Genomic DNA, 19,463 nt, shown 5'->3' with positions numbered 1-19,463 from the left:
TAATGTCGAAAATTAGGGTTGTTTCCCCCAATTTTGTAAATCAATTGAATCGGATGTTGTTGATTACTTGTTGCAGTAATTATGGCTCCATGGAATGAAGTGAAATGTGGGTGTGGGTTTCCTGTAGCCAAGAGGACTGCTTGGGCTCATGAAAACCCGGGGAGAAAGTTTATTGCTTGCAAATTCTACAATCCTGAAACTGGGCAAAGGGGGTGCAACAAATTTGATTGGCTTGATGAAGATATTGTTGAATGGCAAAGGGATGTTACTAATGTGCTTGTTGCTGAAAAACATAGGTTGTCCACTGATCTTGCAATTCTGAGGAACAGATTTGCTTGCATTGAACAAGAGAAGATTAGGCTAGTCGAAGAGGTTGACAGATTGAGGAAGAACAAGGGCATGATGATGGGTGTTTTGGGGTCTGAGAAGGATGGCTTGGGTCAGAATCAGCTAATGGGGATGATTTGTGTGTGTGAAATTGTGTCTGTGTTATTTAGTTTCACTGTAATCAAGCTATTTGGGTAGATGGTAGGATGAACTTTGTTTAAGGAATGTTAGGCAATTAGAAGCTAGGCTTGGTTTAATTCCTCGTTGTAATGCCTTTATGTTTAATGCATTCGTTGTTGTAATCAAACCATTGTGGTTTAGAATGAATGGAAAGTTTGCCTCCTTTATTTTGCCAAAATTATTTGTTTTGTTGGTATGAATCTTCCCGTATTTTGTTTCCGTATTTTGTTCCCGTATTTGGTTAAGTTGATGTTTATTTTTGTAGCCGTCGAGTTGAATATATTGTGTCGTGTTTAAGGTATGTTTAATATATTGTGTCGTGGTTAAGTTGATGTTTATTTTGTTTCCGTATTTTGTTCCCGTATTTTGTTTCCGTATTGTGTCGTGTTTAAGGTACTTTGTTTCTTGACCAAAATGAAACGGACTTATATAAGATGACAAATTGGAGAGAAAGACACTTTTATAACTTGTCAAATTGACATAATCTTACAAAAGTAGTCAAAATGACTAATGTTGACTTTAGCATACCAAAGTTGACTTCAGTTTCATGACCAAAATAAGAGCTATAGACAAGCAAGCAGAGATAAGCAAGCAAGCAGCAATTGTATTCATTTAACTTACAAAATACCAAAAACTAGGATTCCAACTGACTAACAACTAACCTAATCTAATCTTGTTGTTGACTTGGGTTAAGTTGAGAAGCACCTTGGGAGGATTGAACCACAAAAGGTTCTTGAGCTGCAATCTGACCAGCAAAAGTATCACCAGCAGGGGTTGAAGCTGCCACTGTTTCACCAGGTGGTGCAGGCATATGACACTTAGGTTTGTAGTGTCCAAGTCCACTGAAGGAAATAATGCCCTTGTTCCAAGTATGCATTTAATGTTAAGTCTAATAAATGCGGTTCAGTATTAATTAACAAGTTAATAATTCAGTGAGATCAAGTGAGCTGAATGCCTAGCTAGAGGCCGCTTCAGTTCAAGTGGAATTAATGATATTAATCCACAGCTTACTCTTGACTGAACCCGTAGGGTCACACAAATAGTACGTAAACGGATCAAGTATTTAAAAGGAATTAAATACTCCATCTATGGATATTCGGAATCGACGGATCTTGGTTTCAGTGGGAGCTGAGATCGTCAAAGGCAAGAAATGAATACTACGGAAACGATGATATTGCCGGAAACGGAAATATGGATATGTAGGCACCTACTTTTGTCCCCATTCCCGCAAGGGAAAGGCTCGATGATGAAAGCGTAAATCTCCACTTGACAACGCATCTCCTATAAAATAACGAATCTCAATTCCCCTTTTCATTTCACCCGAAACCTACTATTTGTGGAAACCTGCTAAAAATAGTAACTACCGTAAAGGGTAGTTTCTAAAAGTGGCAAGTCATAAAAGATAGAAACCTGTCAGAATTAGGTGTTGCACTCCAACATAAATCCTAAATGAGATAGAAAACTGCGAGAATCCTATTCCTAATATGATTCGTAAATTAGAGTTACGTATTAATTAAAATCCTAACGAGCCTAGAGTTCGTAACGGTCCCAGACGCATTCCGTCATAAAATTGATACGCGCTAAAAGACTCGAATTAATCTCAAACTCTACGGATTTCAGGAATCCGAATCTGACTAAAGAAAACTGCCCAGACCCTATTTTCAACGCCTGGCTCTGGGCGCCGAAATCTTCGGCGCCCAGGCCTGGGCGCTGAAAATACCTGGGTACGTGTTTTTTCCTAATTCTTTGTGGATTAGAACTCTGCAATTCTATCTTTCCACGAACTCTTCCCTATAAATAGGCCCCTAAATTCGACGTGAAAGAACACACAACAACACACAATTATATTTTGAGTATTGACTCCAACCCTTAGCCTAAGCCTCACGCTGCGAAACTGTTCACGCGTTCTGTCGCAATCGATCCATAAATCGAACAGAACGTATCCTGTCCCATAATTGAGATTCGTTAAATAAAAAGGAGAAATAGCAAAGTCAAAGTGGTTAGTTTTCTGAGAACCGTGACGCACCTCTCAAGGGTGCGTCGTAATGTGTCCCTTTTCGATGATTTAACTGCTTTCCTCGCCCTTTTTATGAACTGTTAAACTAACCTAATCTGATTGTTCTATTACGCCTAACAAACATAATATTTTTGGGAAATCGGATTATCATGCTAGGTCCCTTAATGCTATTTAAATCAGATAATCACGATCGAATTAATATTATATGTGTAATCCCCCGTAATTTTATACATTTCAGTTATATATTTTTACGTATATTTAATATATTTAAATAAGAATTTATGAATTTTGGAAATAAATATATAGTTAACGTATATTTAGTTATTACATTTTAATATTTTCAACGATTTACGAAATCGAAAATGATTTTAGAATTTTAAGTTGAAAAGAATTTGAATTACGAAAATTGATTGAATTTAGAAAACGATCCTATTCAGTTTTGGACTCGAATCATAAAAGCTAAATCCTAAGTCTAGCCCACTTGAAAAGCCCAACATCAAAACCCAAACTCAAACCCTCCCCTTCTTTCTTCTAATTCACGTGAAAGCTAGGAAGAGAAAATCAAAACCCTCCTTCACTATTCACGTAAGTTTTCAAACCCTCAAGAACTCATTCTCTCTCTCTCCTCGTCGCTGCTCTCCTCCTTCACGCCGTTGCTCCAGCCGCCGGTCTCCTCGCCGCCGGTAAGTATCCTTCTCCTTCTCCTTCTCCTTCGATCCCTCCTCCTTCGTTCCTATGCTAATTTTGTTTCTTGCAAACTCCTTGCGCAAGCTAGCCGCAGCCACCATCTTCTCGCTCCTCCGCCCAACCGCGTCGCTGAGCCGCCACCCTATTGTCGCCGGTAATGATCTCCATCCTCCCTCCTTTTCTTTCTTGTTTTCTTTTTGTTATTTTCGTACTCGTTCCTCCTCCCTTTTCATGGCTGACCTTCACCAATTCGCGCAGCCACCGCAAGTAGCACCACCGTGTGCCGCCGTCGCACAGCCCCTGCCGCAAGCCACCTCCGTTCGCCGGCCAACTCTCTCTCCTCCTTCTTGAATTGGTTACTTTCTTAAACCCTAAGTAACTAATTATTTTAAATTAAAGTTTGTTAATTTAGATTATGTTCTTAAATTAAATTTATAATTTTTATGGTAAATATTATTTTCAGATTTGATGTTGAGATTAAAAACGAATTAATTTTCAGTTTTGAATAATTAAAATTAAATTAGGGCTTAATCATGATTTATTAGTTTGAATTATGTTTTCTTGAATTAAAGCTATGGGTTTTGTGATGTAAATTATGAATTTAAGATTATATGAATTTTATAATAAAGTTATTGATTTTCAGATTATCTAATGACATTGAAATGTTGGTTTTGATGGTTTAAAGTATGAAATTCAAGGTTTTTATGAGTTTTAATCATGATAGGTTGAGTATGAATTATTGAATTGGTTGTTTTGAGATACTAGGAACGTAGATTGACCTTGGTGAAGCTTTTAAATGAATTAATATTGCTGAAAATTTAAAGTACGATGTTTGCAAAAGTTTTCAACGAATTTCAATCACTGGTTCAATAATTATGATGCTAGGAAAGCAAATGTTCAAGTTTTGATATTGGGGAAAGTTCTAAATCTATTTAGGATGCATTTAGAATGCTTTATTATGGTTGTCAATGATTAGAAATTGATTGAGATTACTTGTTGGATTGTTTAGGCGGAGAATTCTCTTTAGGCAACTTTTGAAAGTGTTAAGGTGGCCTATCAGTTTGTTTACACAAGGTACGTACATACCTGTGTGCTTGGAATGTGTGCTAATTGTTGAAACCATGTTGCATTGTTGATGAACTTGGTTATGTTGATATCGTTGATGAATTTAGTCAGGTTGAATATTGCATGTTTAATACTGTTGGTTGGACATATTGAACCTATATTGCATTTTGAGGATTATAGCATGTTAGTATGGATGGTTGATACAAATATGTTTGATTGGGAACACTAGATTACTTTGTATATAATTCAGATCAGTGGATTGTTGTTCCCTTTTAGCTTTTTCACTACTTTATGAGGGCCGAGGACCTCATTTAGTAAGTTGAAACCTTATACCCATATACAGGGTTGATCAGTATTAAAAGAAGGATTGGAGTTAATTGGAATGAGTCTGGTTTGATGCCTTTGTGATCACTTACTTAATTCCAAGATAAAAACAGCTGTAAATAAATGTGGATTGTATGCCTTATGTGATTGTTGAGTCATAACAGGGTGTCAATTTGTAAATCATGTAAACTGAAACTGAGTAGAAATAGCTTTAGACTGTGCACGTCTAAAGTGACGGACAAACAGGAGTTGGGGTTCATGGTGGTAGCCCATGGCCTTTAATTCGGACCGGATTGATCACCGTGTCCTATTTTTTATTCAAACGTTCCTCGATATCGCAGGTCATTGAGGTTACGGAGTCGCGCCCGTACCTCGTCTTCCTTAGTGAAGCATCTAGCTAGAAAACTCGGTCCATTGTCTATTTCAATTAAAATAATATTATTGTTATAAAAGTCCAGTCCAGTCTAGCCTAGCCTAGTTAAGTATGGTCGTTAAATTATCATATTTTGTCTGCCCTTGTTTATGTTCACTAGTATCATGTTAGGGTTGTTCGTTAATAGTATCATATTAGGATTATTATTGTTTTAGTATGTAGTACTCAGCTTTGCTGATTACGTGCTTTGTTTGTGTGTGTTGATCATGGCTATGCCTTATTGATCCTGTGATGACCCATCTCTGGTGAGCAGTCTCTAAGGATCAATAAGCGTTGCCCATCTACAGGTTTGAAGATGATGCATCATTGGGATCGGGATTAGAGAGCTTGTAGTTATATTTTCTTTATTAAGTGATTTGGTTTGTTAACTTAAATTTGAAATTTGTCGTACTATTCGTATTTCCTTATTTCAGTTAATTGGTTTTGGACCTAATATGTAATAAGATTATTTATGAACCTAAAAGTTAGTTTTATGTTTTCCGCTGCAAAATTCTGAATAAGCCGTACGTTTTCACACGGGCGATAATACTTTGATAATTCCCTACAGTTATATTTAAAAAGGGTTATTTTAGAAAATGGGAATTGTCGGGGTGTTACAATATGTTGCATATTGCTAAAATCAACTCAGATTAGTTTAATAGTTAACGCATGTCCCTTCAATTATTTATGCTGAGCTAGTAAGGATATCCTGCCTCTGGAGTTATCGACGAGCGAAGTACTCCTCTCGGTAGTTACAGTCCCCCGAACCCTCAATCTCTACCTTGCGGGTGTATATTGAGAGATCCCCACACCAGGGATCACAAGGGAACCTACGGCCGTCGTGGTCAAACATAATTGCACTCCCTTTATGTCACGATAACCGGGTTTTGTCAGTTTTTCTCATTGTCGTTAAAAACTGAATGGCGACTCCTATATTACTAGTCAATTGGGTGTATACTCACAGGAAATCCAATTACACTTGATTGAATAAAAAGAATCGTCACACCCACGAGGGACGAGGTCACGCATTAGTCTCGCGCTTTTTCGACCCCCTCACAGTGGCGACTCCACCGGGGATAGTGAAGGAAATACTCGTGCTTGTAGGTAATCAAAATAGCCGAAGGGTGAAACGATCCTACCCCGCGTTTATTTCCCCATCAAGTTGGGACGACCTGAAAATCATCATATTAATGTGAACGGGCAGAACATCATAACGAATCTCGGCTCCCTCGGGAGTTGGGACTAAGGATACCTTTTTTCGCCAATAGGGGGGTGCATACGCCGCGCATGTTTCCCACTCGGTACTTGTGCAGGTAGTACACCTATCCCGAACCCAATCGCTCGCTCATTAGGTCCCTCTCGCCTGCATGCCCCCTTGGCTTGCACTTGCGGGTTGGCCTCTTGAGCGAAATTCGTCTGTTGAAGACACTACCTCGACCGGGGCATGTGTTGGATCTACGATAGAAGCGGTACCAAGCCAGGCGCAAATAAACTACCCATAGAAGCCTATCATAAACTACGTGGCATATTTAATTTTCAAATCCATGTTTGTAATGTAGTTATGTGTAGCGAAATATGTGATTGTGTGTGACAAACTATCCTAGAAAACCAACGACCTTAAAAACTGCCCAAACATTCATAGACTAATTTGCCAAAGAGTTATACCGAAACACGTGTTCCGCAAACCCGAATGATCGCCACAAAATAAGCGACGCTCGGGATGGCCTGTAACGAATCCCACAAACGCTGTTACCCGTAAAGGACGTTATTAGGCAAGCACGCAAATCGAAGTCGCATAAACAGAAGACGGAAAACGAGAACCAGCCAGGGACGCATTTTCAACACCCCTGGCTGGGCGCCAGAACTTCTCACGCCCCTCGCTGGGTGCTGAAGTTGCTGCTTGGCATTCTGGTCAGGCGCAGCAGCCTCGGTGCCCGCGCGAAAGGAAAATACGTTGCGCAAAAAAATGTTCATAAAAAGAATTGCTACGAGGGCGTAAGAAAAGCACTCGATTTCAAAAAAGCGACTCGTAAAAAAAAAATTAATGACTCTTTGTGTCGTTGTTAGGCCTCCTACGACGACAATACCCGGCACCAAAACCGAACGTGTTAATAACTATGAATGTCACACGGGCAAGTGTTTCGAAAATCCAAAGAATGACCAAAATAAAAAAAAACCAAAAAGTGTACCGACAAAAGAAAGAGTGAAAAACCAATTTAGAGAGTCGAAGTCTAGACTAAGTAATGCTTGAAACTTTGGGAACCTAAAACTTTAGCTTATCTTATGCCTAGGACTGGTCCTGCCACTTGGTGCCGATCAGGGAATCAACGGTTAGTGCGTCTCGAAGATACATCGCCAACACCAGGTTTAGTAACTCCAAGCTCCGTCCGTCGTCCCTCATTTCAAGGATCTCCGCTTCCCCAACCTCGATTCGCACCTTCAAACATGTCCATCGAAGATTTGCGAGACCAGATGGTCCAAATGACCCAACTTATGGGCCAACTGAAAATGGAAAATGAAGCTTTAGCGGCTGCGCAAGCCAAAAATGACCTCGATAACGAGAAGAGGATTGAAAAAATGGTCCTACAGCAAACCATGGGGAGCAAATACTTCTCCCTCGATCCTGAACCTTTTCCTGGAAAATTACCAGAAAAGTTCAGTTCATCTGACTTACCAAAGTTCAAGGCCACGGACAACCCCCGTGATCATCTACTGAGCTTTGTGAATACCATGAACTTGAAAGGCGTGGACAAGTCCATGTACTTACCTGCCTTTCCTTTGTCCTTGGAACCTGTGCCGCTCAAATGGTACTATCACCAGGACCCTAAGCTCTTCCCCACTTGGGAAGACTTTGTCAATGTCTTCATCAAGCAATACTCGTCGAACATGGATTTCCAAGTCACCATGCGCGAGCTGGAAGTCCTCTTCCAAAAGAAAAACGAGGGTTTCACAACCTACTTTGCTAGATGGAGGGACCAGGCGGCCCAGCTAATCAATAGGCCTCCCGAAACAGAATTGGTCCAAAAATTCATTGACAACCTGGACCCGGCTTACAGACAACACCTTAGGTACCTGGGACTCGACACTTTCAAAAGAGTTTATGATGTGGGAATAAAGATCGAGGACGACCTCGCCAAAACCATACAGAGAAAACCCACATATAAGACTAACACCTATAATCGGGGTAACACATCCCAAGCCCAAGAAGTCCATGCTGTAGAAGAGACTCCCGCTCGAAGAAACCCTGTAAGATGGGTCCGAGACCGAAAGTTTGCCCCACTCGGGTCAACTTTGGTACAAGCCTTTGAAAGACTGACCAATCAAGGAAAGTTGAGACCTATAGGCCCCACCCGTGACCCTCCTGTCAAAAGAAAATATTGGGTCGAAGGTACTTACTGCAAATTCCATCAAGGAAATGGGCATGACACTGAAAACTACTGGAGTTTAAAACATACGATCCAGGACATGATAGAGGATGAAGTGATACCTCTCCCTAACGTTGGCAAACCCAACAAAAACAAGAGCCCACTCGGCTCTTGTCACATCTCTCTCGACCAACCAGAGAATTTCGACCCCATGGTGTATATTACACCTCAAGGTGCACCACTCGCTGTGGTCCCTATGGATCGAATCGAGAGGGAAGTGTGCGGTGTGTGGAATGATGATGCTGAAGATATTTACCTATCTCAAGTCTCGGGTCAGGACCTCTTCACCGAAACTTGGTCCGGGTATGCTCTCATTGACACCACCCCTCAGGAGCCCGAGGTCGACAACCTCACCCGATCCGGAAGGATATACCAACCGGATATTCACCCACCTCCTATGGACGACATCCCGGTTAGGCAAACTCCTGAGAATGGACGGCACGCCACCGTCGCGGAAGTCATTGAAAATCCTCTCCTGAAACAACTAAAAAGAACCAAGGCTGAGATTACCATCTGGGATCTTATGTGTACTTCAAAGGAACATCGCGAAAAGCTTATTCGCTCACTTGACCTCATCTCAGTACCTACAGATATCACACCCGACTCATTGGTTAGCCATGTCACGAGAGATGCCGGGGAAAAGGCCATAGTTTTCACTGATAAAGACTTACCCAAAGAGGGGGGTGCTCACAATAAAGCCCTTTACCTAGTGGTTGGATGCAAAGGACAAAACATCCCCCTAGCGCTCGTAGATAATGGTTCGGCGGTTAATGTCTGCCCATTGCGAACCGCCCATTGCTTGGGGCTAGGAAACAATGACTTCCAAACCTCCACGCAAGGGGTACGAGCTTATGATAACTCCCGAAGGCCTGTATTGGGAAAAATCAACCTTACCATACAAACCGGGCCTGTGGCACGCACCACGGAGTTTCAAATAATCGACATCAAGCCCACTTTCAACCTCCTCTTGGGGCGACCTTGGCTCCATGACTTAGGAGGTGTGGCTTCTACCTTGCACCAAATGGTTAAACTTAACCATAACGGGGTAATACTAGAAATCCGCGCCCCTCCTCTCGACGTCAGTTGTACTATGGTTGGAACGGCCGAAACTGCAGACGACCTTTATGGGTTTCAAATGGAAGAAACAGTCCAGTTCATCGAAGATTATGATCCAGCATTCCTAGACCCGCATGCATCCCGAGTCATCCCTAGAATGCTGTTAGCTCAAGGCTATTTTCCAGGAACCCCATTGGGCATAAGGAAGAAGGAATGCACATTCCATCCTTTTCCCGACAAATCTACTCCCTTTGGCTTAGGTTATGAACCAACGGAGGAAGATATTGCTGACCGCCTATCTAGGATACGCCTTAACAAAACCAAACAAACCACCCTCCTTCCCCCATATCAAAGGACCCTTAACGGGATGTTCGTTAGGGAAGGAGAAGAACACCCATGCTGTGATTTCCCTGAACCCTTCGTTCAGGATGGCTTGCTAAAACCCGGATTTGAAATTTTCCATGACTGCCACACCTTGGATGAGGCACCCCACCTCACCAAGACTAAAACAGCTGAAATATTGGACAACCAGGCTCTATGGACATTGTTTAACGAATCGAGGCCTATGGAGGACGAGACTGTGATGACTACCCTAGCTTTACAAGATGAAGGTTTCGATCCCCGGTTAATCTCTCCTGCATCAACACTAGAAGAGGTCGAGAACGGATGGGTGAAGACATATCAGTGGGTCAACGCAAAAGGAATGGAATTCAAGATGAGTACCGGTGAAGGACCAAAGTTTTATGAGACTAAACCCCAGGCTTGAGCCACATAGAGCACCATTAGTAAAAAGCGCCTAGTAGTTCTTTAGATTGATAGAAAAAATAATAGAGACTTTAGATGGTCCTAAGGCCCTTTAGAATATGGGTCAGTTTTATTTCAGTGTGTTTTCCTTACTTTCCGAATCAATAAAGGCGTAATATTTCTCCTAAAAATTTTATTCTAACACTAAATAAACACCAAATGTACTTGCAAAATACAAAAATAAAGAGGCGGCCCACTCTAGGCCCAACAAACAAAGGCCACTCGGTTTTGAAATAGTGCCATGGGAACCAATTCCCGAAACCCACAAAATAAACCACACTATCCCATTCATATCCCCAAAACCTAAAAAGCCAACCAGTGTCATCATAAGAGCCAATCCATGCAACCCAAAATCAAAGGAAATCAAAAATTTAAAACAATGCAAATGTTACCAAAAAAAAAAGATTCATAAAACATAGATTCCATCATACCCTTCACTAACAACCCACCTCCAAAGCCTACACAAAGATCTTCATAACTTCCGCACCCTAACTCCATTTTCAAAACTGTTTCAAGACACCAATAGAAAAAATTAATCCAGACAAAAGTGCATTTCACGCTAATAGTCAAAAAAGCCTCCAAAATAGCCTCAAAATTAACTTTAAATACGAAGCACAATATCAAGGCACAAAAAAAGGGGAATAGAAATAAACGCAAGAACATGTGAAGCAAAGCGTCAAAAATTGACCGCCCAAGTCATTTTCAGCGCCCAGGGCTGGGCGCCGAAATTTCTGACGCCCCAGCCTGGGCGTTGAAACTCTCTGCCAAAAGTTTTCTTTTTGAAAGTGCTCGTCATTTTATCCGCACACAACGGAAAAATAACGAACACTTGGGGGGTACAGTATGTATCCAAATAGGTTTACCAAGAATATAGCTATACAAATTAGTCGAATTTTACGCAACCTATGGCCAAAAAAAAAACGGCAGATGAAAATAAATACTTCACTCATTTGACCAATTAAGTAATATGTTTCCACTTCAGGACATATCTACCGAAATCCGGCATACTAGAACTTATTCTAAAGCTAGAACTACGCGCGACCTGATTCTGACAAGATACGTAGGCAATCCTTACCAAGGATTCGGTCCAAATAAAAAAAAAAAATTCTTTGCAAAAAAAGTGTTAGACATATAAAATACATAAAAAAGAGGAGAAACAAAAATAAATGAAAACTAAAAATACGCCTTTATTAAAATATAATAAGAAGGAAAACAGAGTGCTAAAAATAAAAACAAACACAACTGAAATAAATAGAGGGTACCTACACCATAGCAAGAACTACACTACTCTAGTTCTTCTGGATCATCAAATAAAGTCTTGTAGAGGGCAATATTCGCAGGATCCACTCCCACAGTCCTCTGCGCTGCCCCAATGTCAATCTCCATAAGAACCGGCTCCTGGACACTAACTTCCAAAGATGCCAAGGCTTCAGAAACGTTCTCATTTATAGCCCGCTCAGCCTCGAGGGCACAGGCAATGATGGGAGAAGGATTATTATCATCAACTAGACTAGCCGCTGTTTCTACAGGCGGCTGAGCCTTCCTAACCCATACATTGTTCCGGCGACGATCTCCGCGAGAGCTTGCATTTCTTTTAACAACAGCAGGCCCCTTCATGTTAGGCATCTTTTTAGGCCTGAAACTGGAACGGGGAGGAACTTCCTTTCGCTTTCGATCAGGACGAGCTTTCACAGTCTTAACACTATAGGTACGAGGTTTGGCAGAATCAGGACCCTCATACTTAACACGAATACGAGGTATCAAAAGCTCAGCCGGCTCCCCATTTCGAGCCTCGGTCCTCACGTCTTTGTCATCGGAGCTCATCCACAACTTGTAGTTTTCAGAAAGACCCACAAAGCCATTTGTAGCTACGGCCCAACGCGGGAGACCATCATAATACTTAGCCCACGCTAAGACCCGTGTTTGTGAAAAGGCCGCTACCTTAGGTGGTACCGTATCAGAAAAGGGGATAGTCTGCCTTAAACCATATTGACGCATGACTCGGTAAGGGAAAATATAAATGGGACGAGATAGCCCCAACAAAGAAACATAAACCGATACATCAGACCCCCCTGTCATAGTTGTCAAACCCCACCATGGTACCACCCACTTAATAGAACAAATGCCATAAGTAAAAAAGGAGGTCCATTCGGCCTCGTCCTGGCCTTGGTGCAAGTATTTTCGGTTACCCAAAGCTATAGGGCGATAATGTTTAGGATCGGCAGGAGCTTCCAAAAGTCTAAGCCGTTCTGCAAGCCAAATCTGCAAAAACAGGTACGATCGAATCAAAAGAATGAAAAGAAAGAAAAAACGGTTCCTGGGGCGCAGTTTCAACGCCCAGGACCAGGCGCCGAATATTCCAGCGCCCAGCCCTGGGCGCTGAAACTCAGCCCCAGGCAAAAGAAATATATGCAAAAAAAAATATACATGTGCGCAAGGAAAAGATCGATTACCTGCAGCAATAGGGGGCTCCCCTTAAAATATTCAGATTTGGCGCCCTTCTTCAGTTCATCCGCACTCAGCAAAGTCTCAGCAACAACCAACGGCATAATAGAATAGCAACTTTCCATCTGGCTAATCAAGGGGATCAACCTTATGTCACCGAACTCACCATTATTATTCGACAGCAAGTAATGATTCAACAAGCAAAATACAAGGGCTCGAATGTTCAATTTTTGTACGGTCATATTCTTACTAGGCCTAAAGTGATGTTTTACAAGTTTCGCCAAGTTAAACTTATCATCTACAACAATTTCAGCAAACATGTTATCATCTAGCCCTAGGAAAGCCCTTATGGTTGTTTTACCCTCTTCAATAGTGCCAGGGGTAACAGGAGTAGCATTAGTAGGATAACCAAGGATCGTAGCAAATTCATCAGGCAAAGGACATATTTCATTACCCCGAAAGGCAAAAACATGATGATCGGAGTCCCAAAAGCTTAGGGCAGCATGCAGAAAGTTATAATCAATATTAATTTGTTGTAAACCTAAAAGTGCCTCTAAGTGGTATTCTTTTAACAAAGCTTTTTCTGTGAGAGTAAGCGCCCGCAGCCAACGCCTAACAGTTCGTTGGAGTGAGAAAGTGGGGATCGACATGGCAAAAGCAGTGAATAATTAGAGCACAGCAAAAAGGAGAGAAAGAATTTGAGAGTGGTGGAAAATAAGGACGTATCTAGCCCCCTATATATAGCTGAACGCACCCAATGACATCCTGATCCCATTCGGAAACGTGTTAGGAAATCCGAAAATCAAATATTACCAGGAAAGGACTTTCAGCGCCCACGGCTGGGCGCCGAAATGTTTAACGCCTGAACTTGGGCGCTGAAAATGCAGCCCAAGGCCCAGATTTCACAAAACACGGAACAGGAAAGGACTTAAGACCATGTTGCTAAAACACGAGGCCCTATTGCAAGTAGGATCAAGCCCAAAGCACCTTTAGCTCCCAAATAAGCAAGAAAAAATAATAACATTAAAACTTGGTCGAAACTTAGACTCGTCTCAGAAAATGCTTATGTACACTTTCAAAAAAAAAAGCAAGTTAAATATCATGGTCATTCTTCGAAACACCAAAAATATGTGTCGTCGAGTCAATGGTTTTCCAAATAAAAAAAAATGTTTGTCTGTCAAAGGGTTAATCCGGGCCAAGCTAAAACCGGATGTCGCCTGAAAACTAAAGTCGCACTCCACGGCTTCGCTAAAGTAGCACACTACTATAGAAGGTCGCTCGCACATACGAGCATGACCCCAAACATGATTACAAGATGCGAAAAACAACCGACGAGCCCCAGTGCTTGGGGGCTCGCGAAAAATAGACTCCAACGAGGAGCGCACGATCAAAATCACATTCCCGGACTGTGCCAAACACCATATCATGTTTGGATATCTCAAAAAAAAAGAACAACAATAGGTTCGACCTCATCGAAAGGACATCACTGATACTTGTACACGGTCCTCTGATCAAAGACCAAGTCGAGCCGTAAAGACTAGCTCAAAGTCACGAAAGCAGACGGTCGCAAGACAAAGATCCGTCTGAACACGTTGTCAGCCCACGTTCAGGTTACAACTAAATTCGAGCACCCCTTGAAAGAATTCGCTCTTGCAAGAAGGAATAAAAAGAAATTCTCAAAAGAAATCACAAAGAACCAAAGAAATAGGAACTTGCCCATCTTCAGTCAGGCAAGAATCACGTCACAAACCGCGCGAGTTCCCAAATCGAAAAGAAAACGAATTCAGGGACGTCCACCCTCAGCGGACAGGGCTCGCCCACCCTCAGCGGGCGGGGTCTGCGTCACTAGCCGCGCAGGTCCTCAGTTTTCGAAAAATAAAGTCTTCAAATTTAAAATAGGCTCGCCATCTTCAGCCGGCGGGGTCTACGGCGCAAACCATGTAGGTCCTTATTTTCAAAAAAGGCAAAATAAATTTCAAAAATAGATTCGTCCACTTCTATCGGACGGGGTGTCCACCCTTAGCGGACAAGGTTCGCCATCTTCAGCCGGCGGGGTCTACGTCACAAACCGCGTAGGTCCTTATTTTCAAAATTTCAAAAACAGATTCGTCCACTTCTATCGGACGGAGTGTCCACCCTTAGCGGACAGGCTCGCCATCTTCAGCCGGCGGGGTCTGCGCCATTAAACCGCGCAGGTCCTTAGTCGCTGCAGCGATAACTTTTGCTGTATTTTCCTTCGTTTTACGTCCTATAAAAACAAGGTTGCTGGATTTTCCTTCGTTTTACGTCCTATAAAAACAAGGGTGCTGGATTTTCCTTCGTTTTACGTCCTATAAAAACAAGGGGGTTTTCTCGTTTAGCTAGCCCTGAAAATGAGAAACTTTTTAAAAAAAAAACGTTTTTTACCTCGTGATTGGGCTTTGCCAGGCCCAATTACACTTTATAGCTTTGATTTCGAAAAACTCTGTAGCTACTCCCAATGACAAAGTGAGGGAATTTCTACGCACCTTTAGATTCTTCCAATGACAAAGTGAGGAAGTTTCTATACTATCAGTTGACAAATCCCAATGACACGTGAGGGATATGTCGACACTTCAAGTGATGACCCTTAAGTCAAATGTTATCACTCGGGGGCTCGTGAGACCCTCGCAAAACAAGTCACAATACACCGTGGCTTGTGTGACGCACTCCGTCTAATAATTTGACCATCGTCTTACTCCAAGACTCAGTCAAAGTGGGGGCTAACTGTAGGCACCTACTTTTGTCCCCATTCCCGCAAGGGAAAGGCTCGATGATGAAAGCGTAAATCTCCACTTGACAACGCATCTCCTATAAAATAACGAATCTCATTTCCCCTTTTCATTTCACCCGAAACCTACTATTTGTGGAAACCTGCTAAAAATAGTAACTGCCGTAAAGGGTAGTTTCTAAAAGTGGCAAGTCATAAAAGATAGAAACCTGTCAGAATTAGGTGTTGCACTCCAACATAAATCCTAAATGAGATAGAAAACTGCGAGAATCCTATTCCTAATATGATTCGTAAATTAGAGTTACGTATTAATTAAAATCCTAACGAGCCTAGAGTTCGTAATGGTCCCAGACGCATTCCGTCATAAAATTGATACGCGCTAAAAGACTCGAATTAATCTCAAACTCTACGGATATCAGGAATCCGAATCTGACTAAAGAAAACTGCCCAGACCCTATTTTCAACGCCTGGCTCTGGGCGCCGAAATCTTCGGCGCCCAGGCCTGGCCGCTGAAAATACCCGGGTACGTGTTTTTTCCTAATTCTTTGTGGATTAGAACTCTGCAATTCTATCTTTCCACGAACTCTTCCCTATAAATAGGCCCCTAAATTCGACGTGAAAGAACACACAACAACACACAATTATATTCTGAGTATTGACTCCAACCCTTAGCCTAAGCCTCACGCTGCGAAACTGTTCACGCGTTCTGTCGCAATCGATCCATAAATCGAACAGAACGTATCCTGTCCCATAATTGAGATTCGTTAAATAAAAAGGAGAAATAGCAAAGTCAAAGTGGTTAGTTTTCTGAGAACCGTGACGCACCTCTCAAGGGTGCGTCGTAATGTGTCCCTTTTCGATGATTTAACTGCTTTCCTCGCCCTTTTTATGAACTGTTAAACTAACCTAATCTGATTGTTCTATCACGCCTAACAAACATAATATTTTTGGGAAATCGGATTATCATGCTAGGTCCCTTAATGCTATTTAAATCAGATAATCACGATCGAATTAGTATTATATGTTGCATATTGCTAAAATCAACTCAGATTAGTTTAATAGTTAACGCATGTCCCTTCAATTATTTATGCTGAGCTAGTAAGGATATGGAGTTATAGACGAGCGAAGTACTCCTCTCAGTAGTTACAGTCCCCCGAACCCTCAATCTCTACCTTGCGGGTGTATATTGAGAGATCCCCACACCAGGGATCACAAGGGAACCTACGGCCGTCGTGGTCAAACATAATTGCACTCCCTTTATGTCACGATAACCGGGTTTTGTCAGTTTTTCTCATTGTCGTTAAAAACTGAATGGCGACTCCTATATTACTAGTCAATTGGGTGTATACTCACAGGAAATCCAATTACACTTGATTGAATAAAAAGAATCGTCACACCCACGAGGGACGAGGTCACGCATTAGTCTCGCGCTTTTTCGACCCCCTCACAGGATCGTATCGGAAATATAAACATTATCCAAGTCGTAGATGTTGCCGGAAACGGAAATATTGTCAGAATCGGAAAATATTATTGGAAATGGAAATATTGCCGGAATCGGAAATATTGCCGGAAACGGAAATATTGTCAGAATCGGAAATATTATCGAAATCGGAAAATAATTCCGGAAACGGAAATATTAAATATTTGTTCGAAACGGAAATTAATTCCGGAATCGGAAAAATTAAATATTGTTCGTATCGGAAATGAATTCCGGAATCGGGAATTTAATCGGAAGCGCGTCGTACGAATTAGCATCGGACGAGACTTGCTAGACGAAGGCCCAACACGAAGCCAGGCCTACGCCCAGCAAGCCGAGCGCCCAAACACAATACCAAGCCACGCAAGGCCCAGCGCAAGGCCAGGCCCAGCAATGGCTTTGGCGTGCGCGCGCGGGCTGATGCTCGTGGGCTGCGAGCAGCGCCAGCTCGTGTGGGCCGCAAGGCCTGCGCGGGTTTGTGCGATGCCCGTGCTCGTGCAACGTTTGAGTTTCAATACAAATCCTAAATCTAATGGAATTTGTTCTATGATTAAATCCTAATCCTAATAAAGATAGAATTTGTTTAATAGAGTTTTAATATGATTCTAATTAAATAAATTAGTATCCTAATAGGATTCCAAGTCCTTTTCCATAACTCTATAAATAGGTGCCTAGGGTCACATATTTAAATTGAGAATTGAAGTATTCAAAGGTAAGATTTTCAAGCAAAAATCAGCCACAAACACTTGCCCTATTTAGCCGAAATTTATAGTACCTTAAGGGCGATTCTAGTTGGTCAATCTTAAGGCGGATCCGGACGTGCTGTGGACTATCTACGGAGGGACGACACTTGGAGTCCTAAAGACTTGTTCTTGTTCGGTTCGGGCGCAGCTAGGGAGGGCACGCTACAAAGTGTATGCATCTGAATTATGCTAAATGATTATGTGTAAATAATATGTTTCCTGGCTTTATGGTTTTTCCGCATGATTTCCGAACACGTATTCTTTAAGGACTTTAGAAGTGGCTTTTAAAGAATAGACATCTCTTAGAAGACTTTACAAGTGCTTCAAGGAGAATAGAATATTAAATGGACTTTCAAGTGGTTGTTGATATTCTATTGTTTGATTTTCTATACCCAAGTAGGCATAGAGTTCAAGTCATTGAAACTATGCGATTCTTCTATTAGATAGTGAAGAAACCTACAACTTGCAGTCAAACTATTATCATGTAGATTATTGAGTTTGTGACCTGTAAGAAAGCTATGACGAAACCCAGATTCCCTAAAAATGGTTAGAGGCCATATATAGACTCAAATGTTTTAAATGGTTAGAGGCCATAAAACATACTCAATGTTTTGATGACAAAATTGAAATTTTGTTGATTTGCAAGAATGGGTTAACACCTATTGGTTGCAAATTGGTTTTAAGGATAAAAACCATCAAACATGGAATTGTGTTCATAACACAAAGCTAGATTAGTTGCTAAAGGTTACAAGCAAATTCATGGCATGGATTGTGTTGAAACCTCATACATAATCGTAATGCTCAAGTCTATAATACAAGCAATGATTGCATATTGGTACATATGGAAATTGGATGACAAAACATCTTCCTCAGTCAAATGTTGGAAGAAACTATGTACATGACATGTCATAGGATTTGTGGATCCAAATAAATGCTTGAAAAGGAAAGCTAGCTTATGAAATATAAGTACAGATTTAAGCAAGCAATTGGGAATTAGAATTGTATTTTAGTGAAGCTAATAAGTGTTTTAGTTTCATAAAATGTACATGATTCTTATAGATATATAAGAAGTTTAGTGGGAGTACATAAAACTTAATTGGTCCTATGTGTATCACACACATATCTCTCTATTGTGAAATAACATTCAAATGCTAATGACTTAGATTTGAAATTATTCATCAATGATGGACCAAGGCGAAACTTAGTACATACTGGGTATTAAGATCTATTTACAAAGATCTTATAATATTGTTTTGGATTAAGTAATGGCATTTACTAAATCAAAAACGAAAGACTCCATTGGAGATATTCGACCCATATGAATAAATCTAAGTAATGAATGTTTGAACTATGTATAAGCATTTACTAAGTTAAACATCAAAGGATCCAAGTGAGATTCTTAAACCTATGTTATATGTCAAAGAATTTAGCCGGATTCAGTATCTACTGAAATTGAATGAGCTAAAGTTACATGAATAGAATTCAATTGAGAATAATTCTGCAAAAGAATTTATCATGTATGATATAATATGAGGATCGCCAAAAATGTATCGTATGGCTTTAGGCATAACGAACATATACCAATCTCTATTGATCTAAGTGAAGATCAACTAGATTGAGATCAAGAAAAACTTATGGCACTTGAAAAGGTACATAGGATTAGTTCTTGATTCAAGGAAATAAAGATATGCTAAATATTGATGCTACACGCATAAACACTGGCAAAGGGTCAAGCAAGACCTTTGGAGTTAA

At 41.1% G+C, this 19,463-nt stretch overlaps 1 protein-coding gene across 1 annotated transcript; it reads left to right on the top strand.

Moving 5' to 3' along the window:
- Window positions 1-81: 81 nt before the first annotated feature.
- On the top strand, window positions 82-525 carry LOC110792196 (uncharacterized). The gene has a single exon (XM_021997005.2). It carries the CDS (start codon window positions 82-84, stop codon window positions 523-525), a length of 444 nt encoding a protein of 147 aa, XP_021852697.2.
- The last annotated feature ends 18,938 nt before the right edge of the window (window positions 526-19,463 follow it).

This window comes from Spinacia oleracea, chromosome 5, assembly GCF_020520425.1.
Source record: "Spinacia oleracea cultivar Varoflay chromosome 5, BTI_SOV_V1, whole genome shotgun sequence".
Lineage (NCBI taxonomy): Eukaryota > Viridiplantae > Streptophyta > Magnoliopsida > Caryophyllales > Amaranthaceae > Spinacia > Spinacia oleracea.
This window is presented reverse-complemented; position numbering and strand designations above follow the sequence as displayed.

What these genes read in the sequence shown, in the direction of transcription:
- LOC110792196 (XM_021997005.2), top strand. Translation starts at nt 82, where the DNA reads ATGGCTCCATGGAATGAAGTGAAATGTGGGTGTGGGTTTCCTGTAGCC.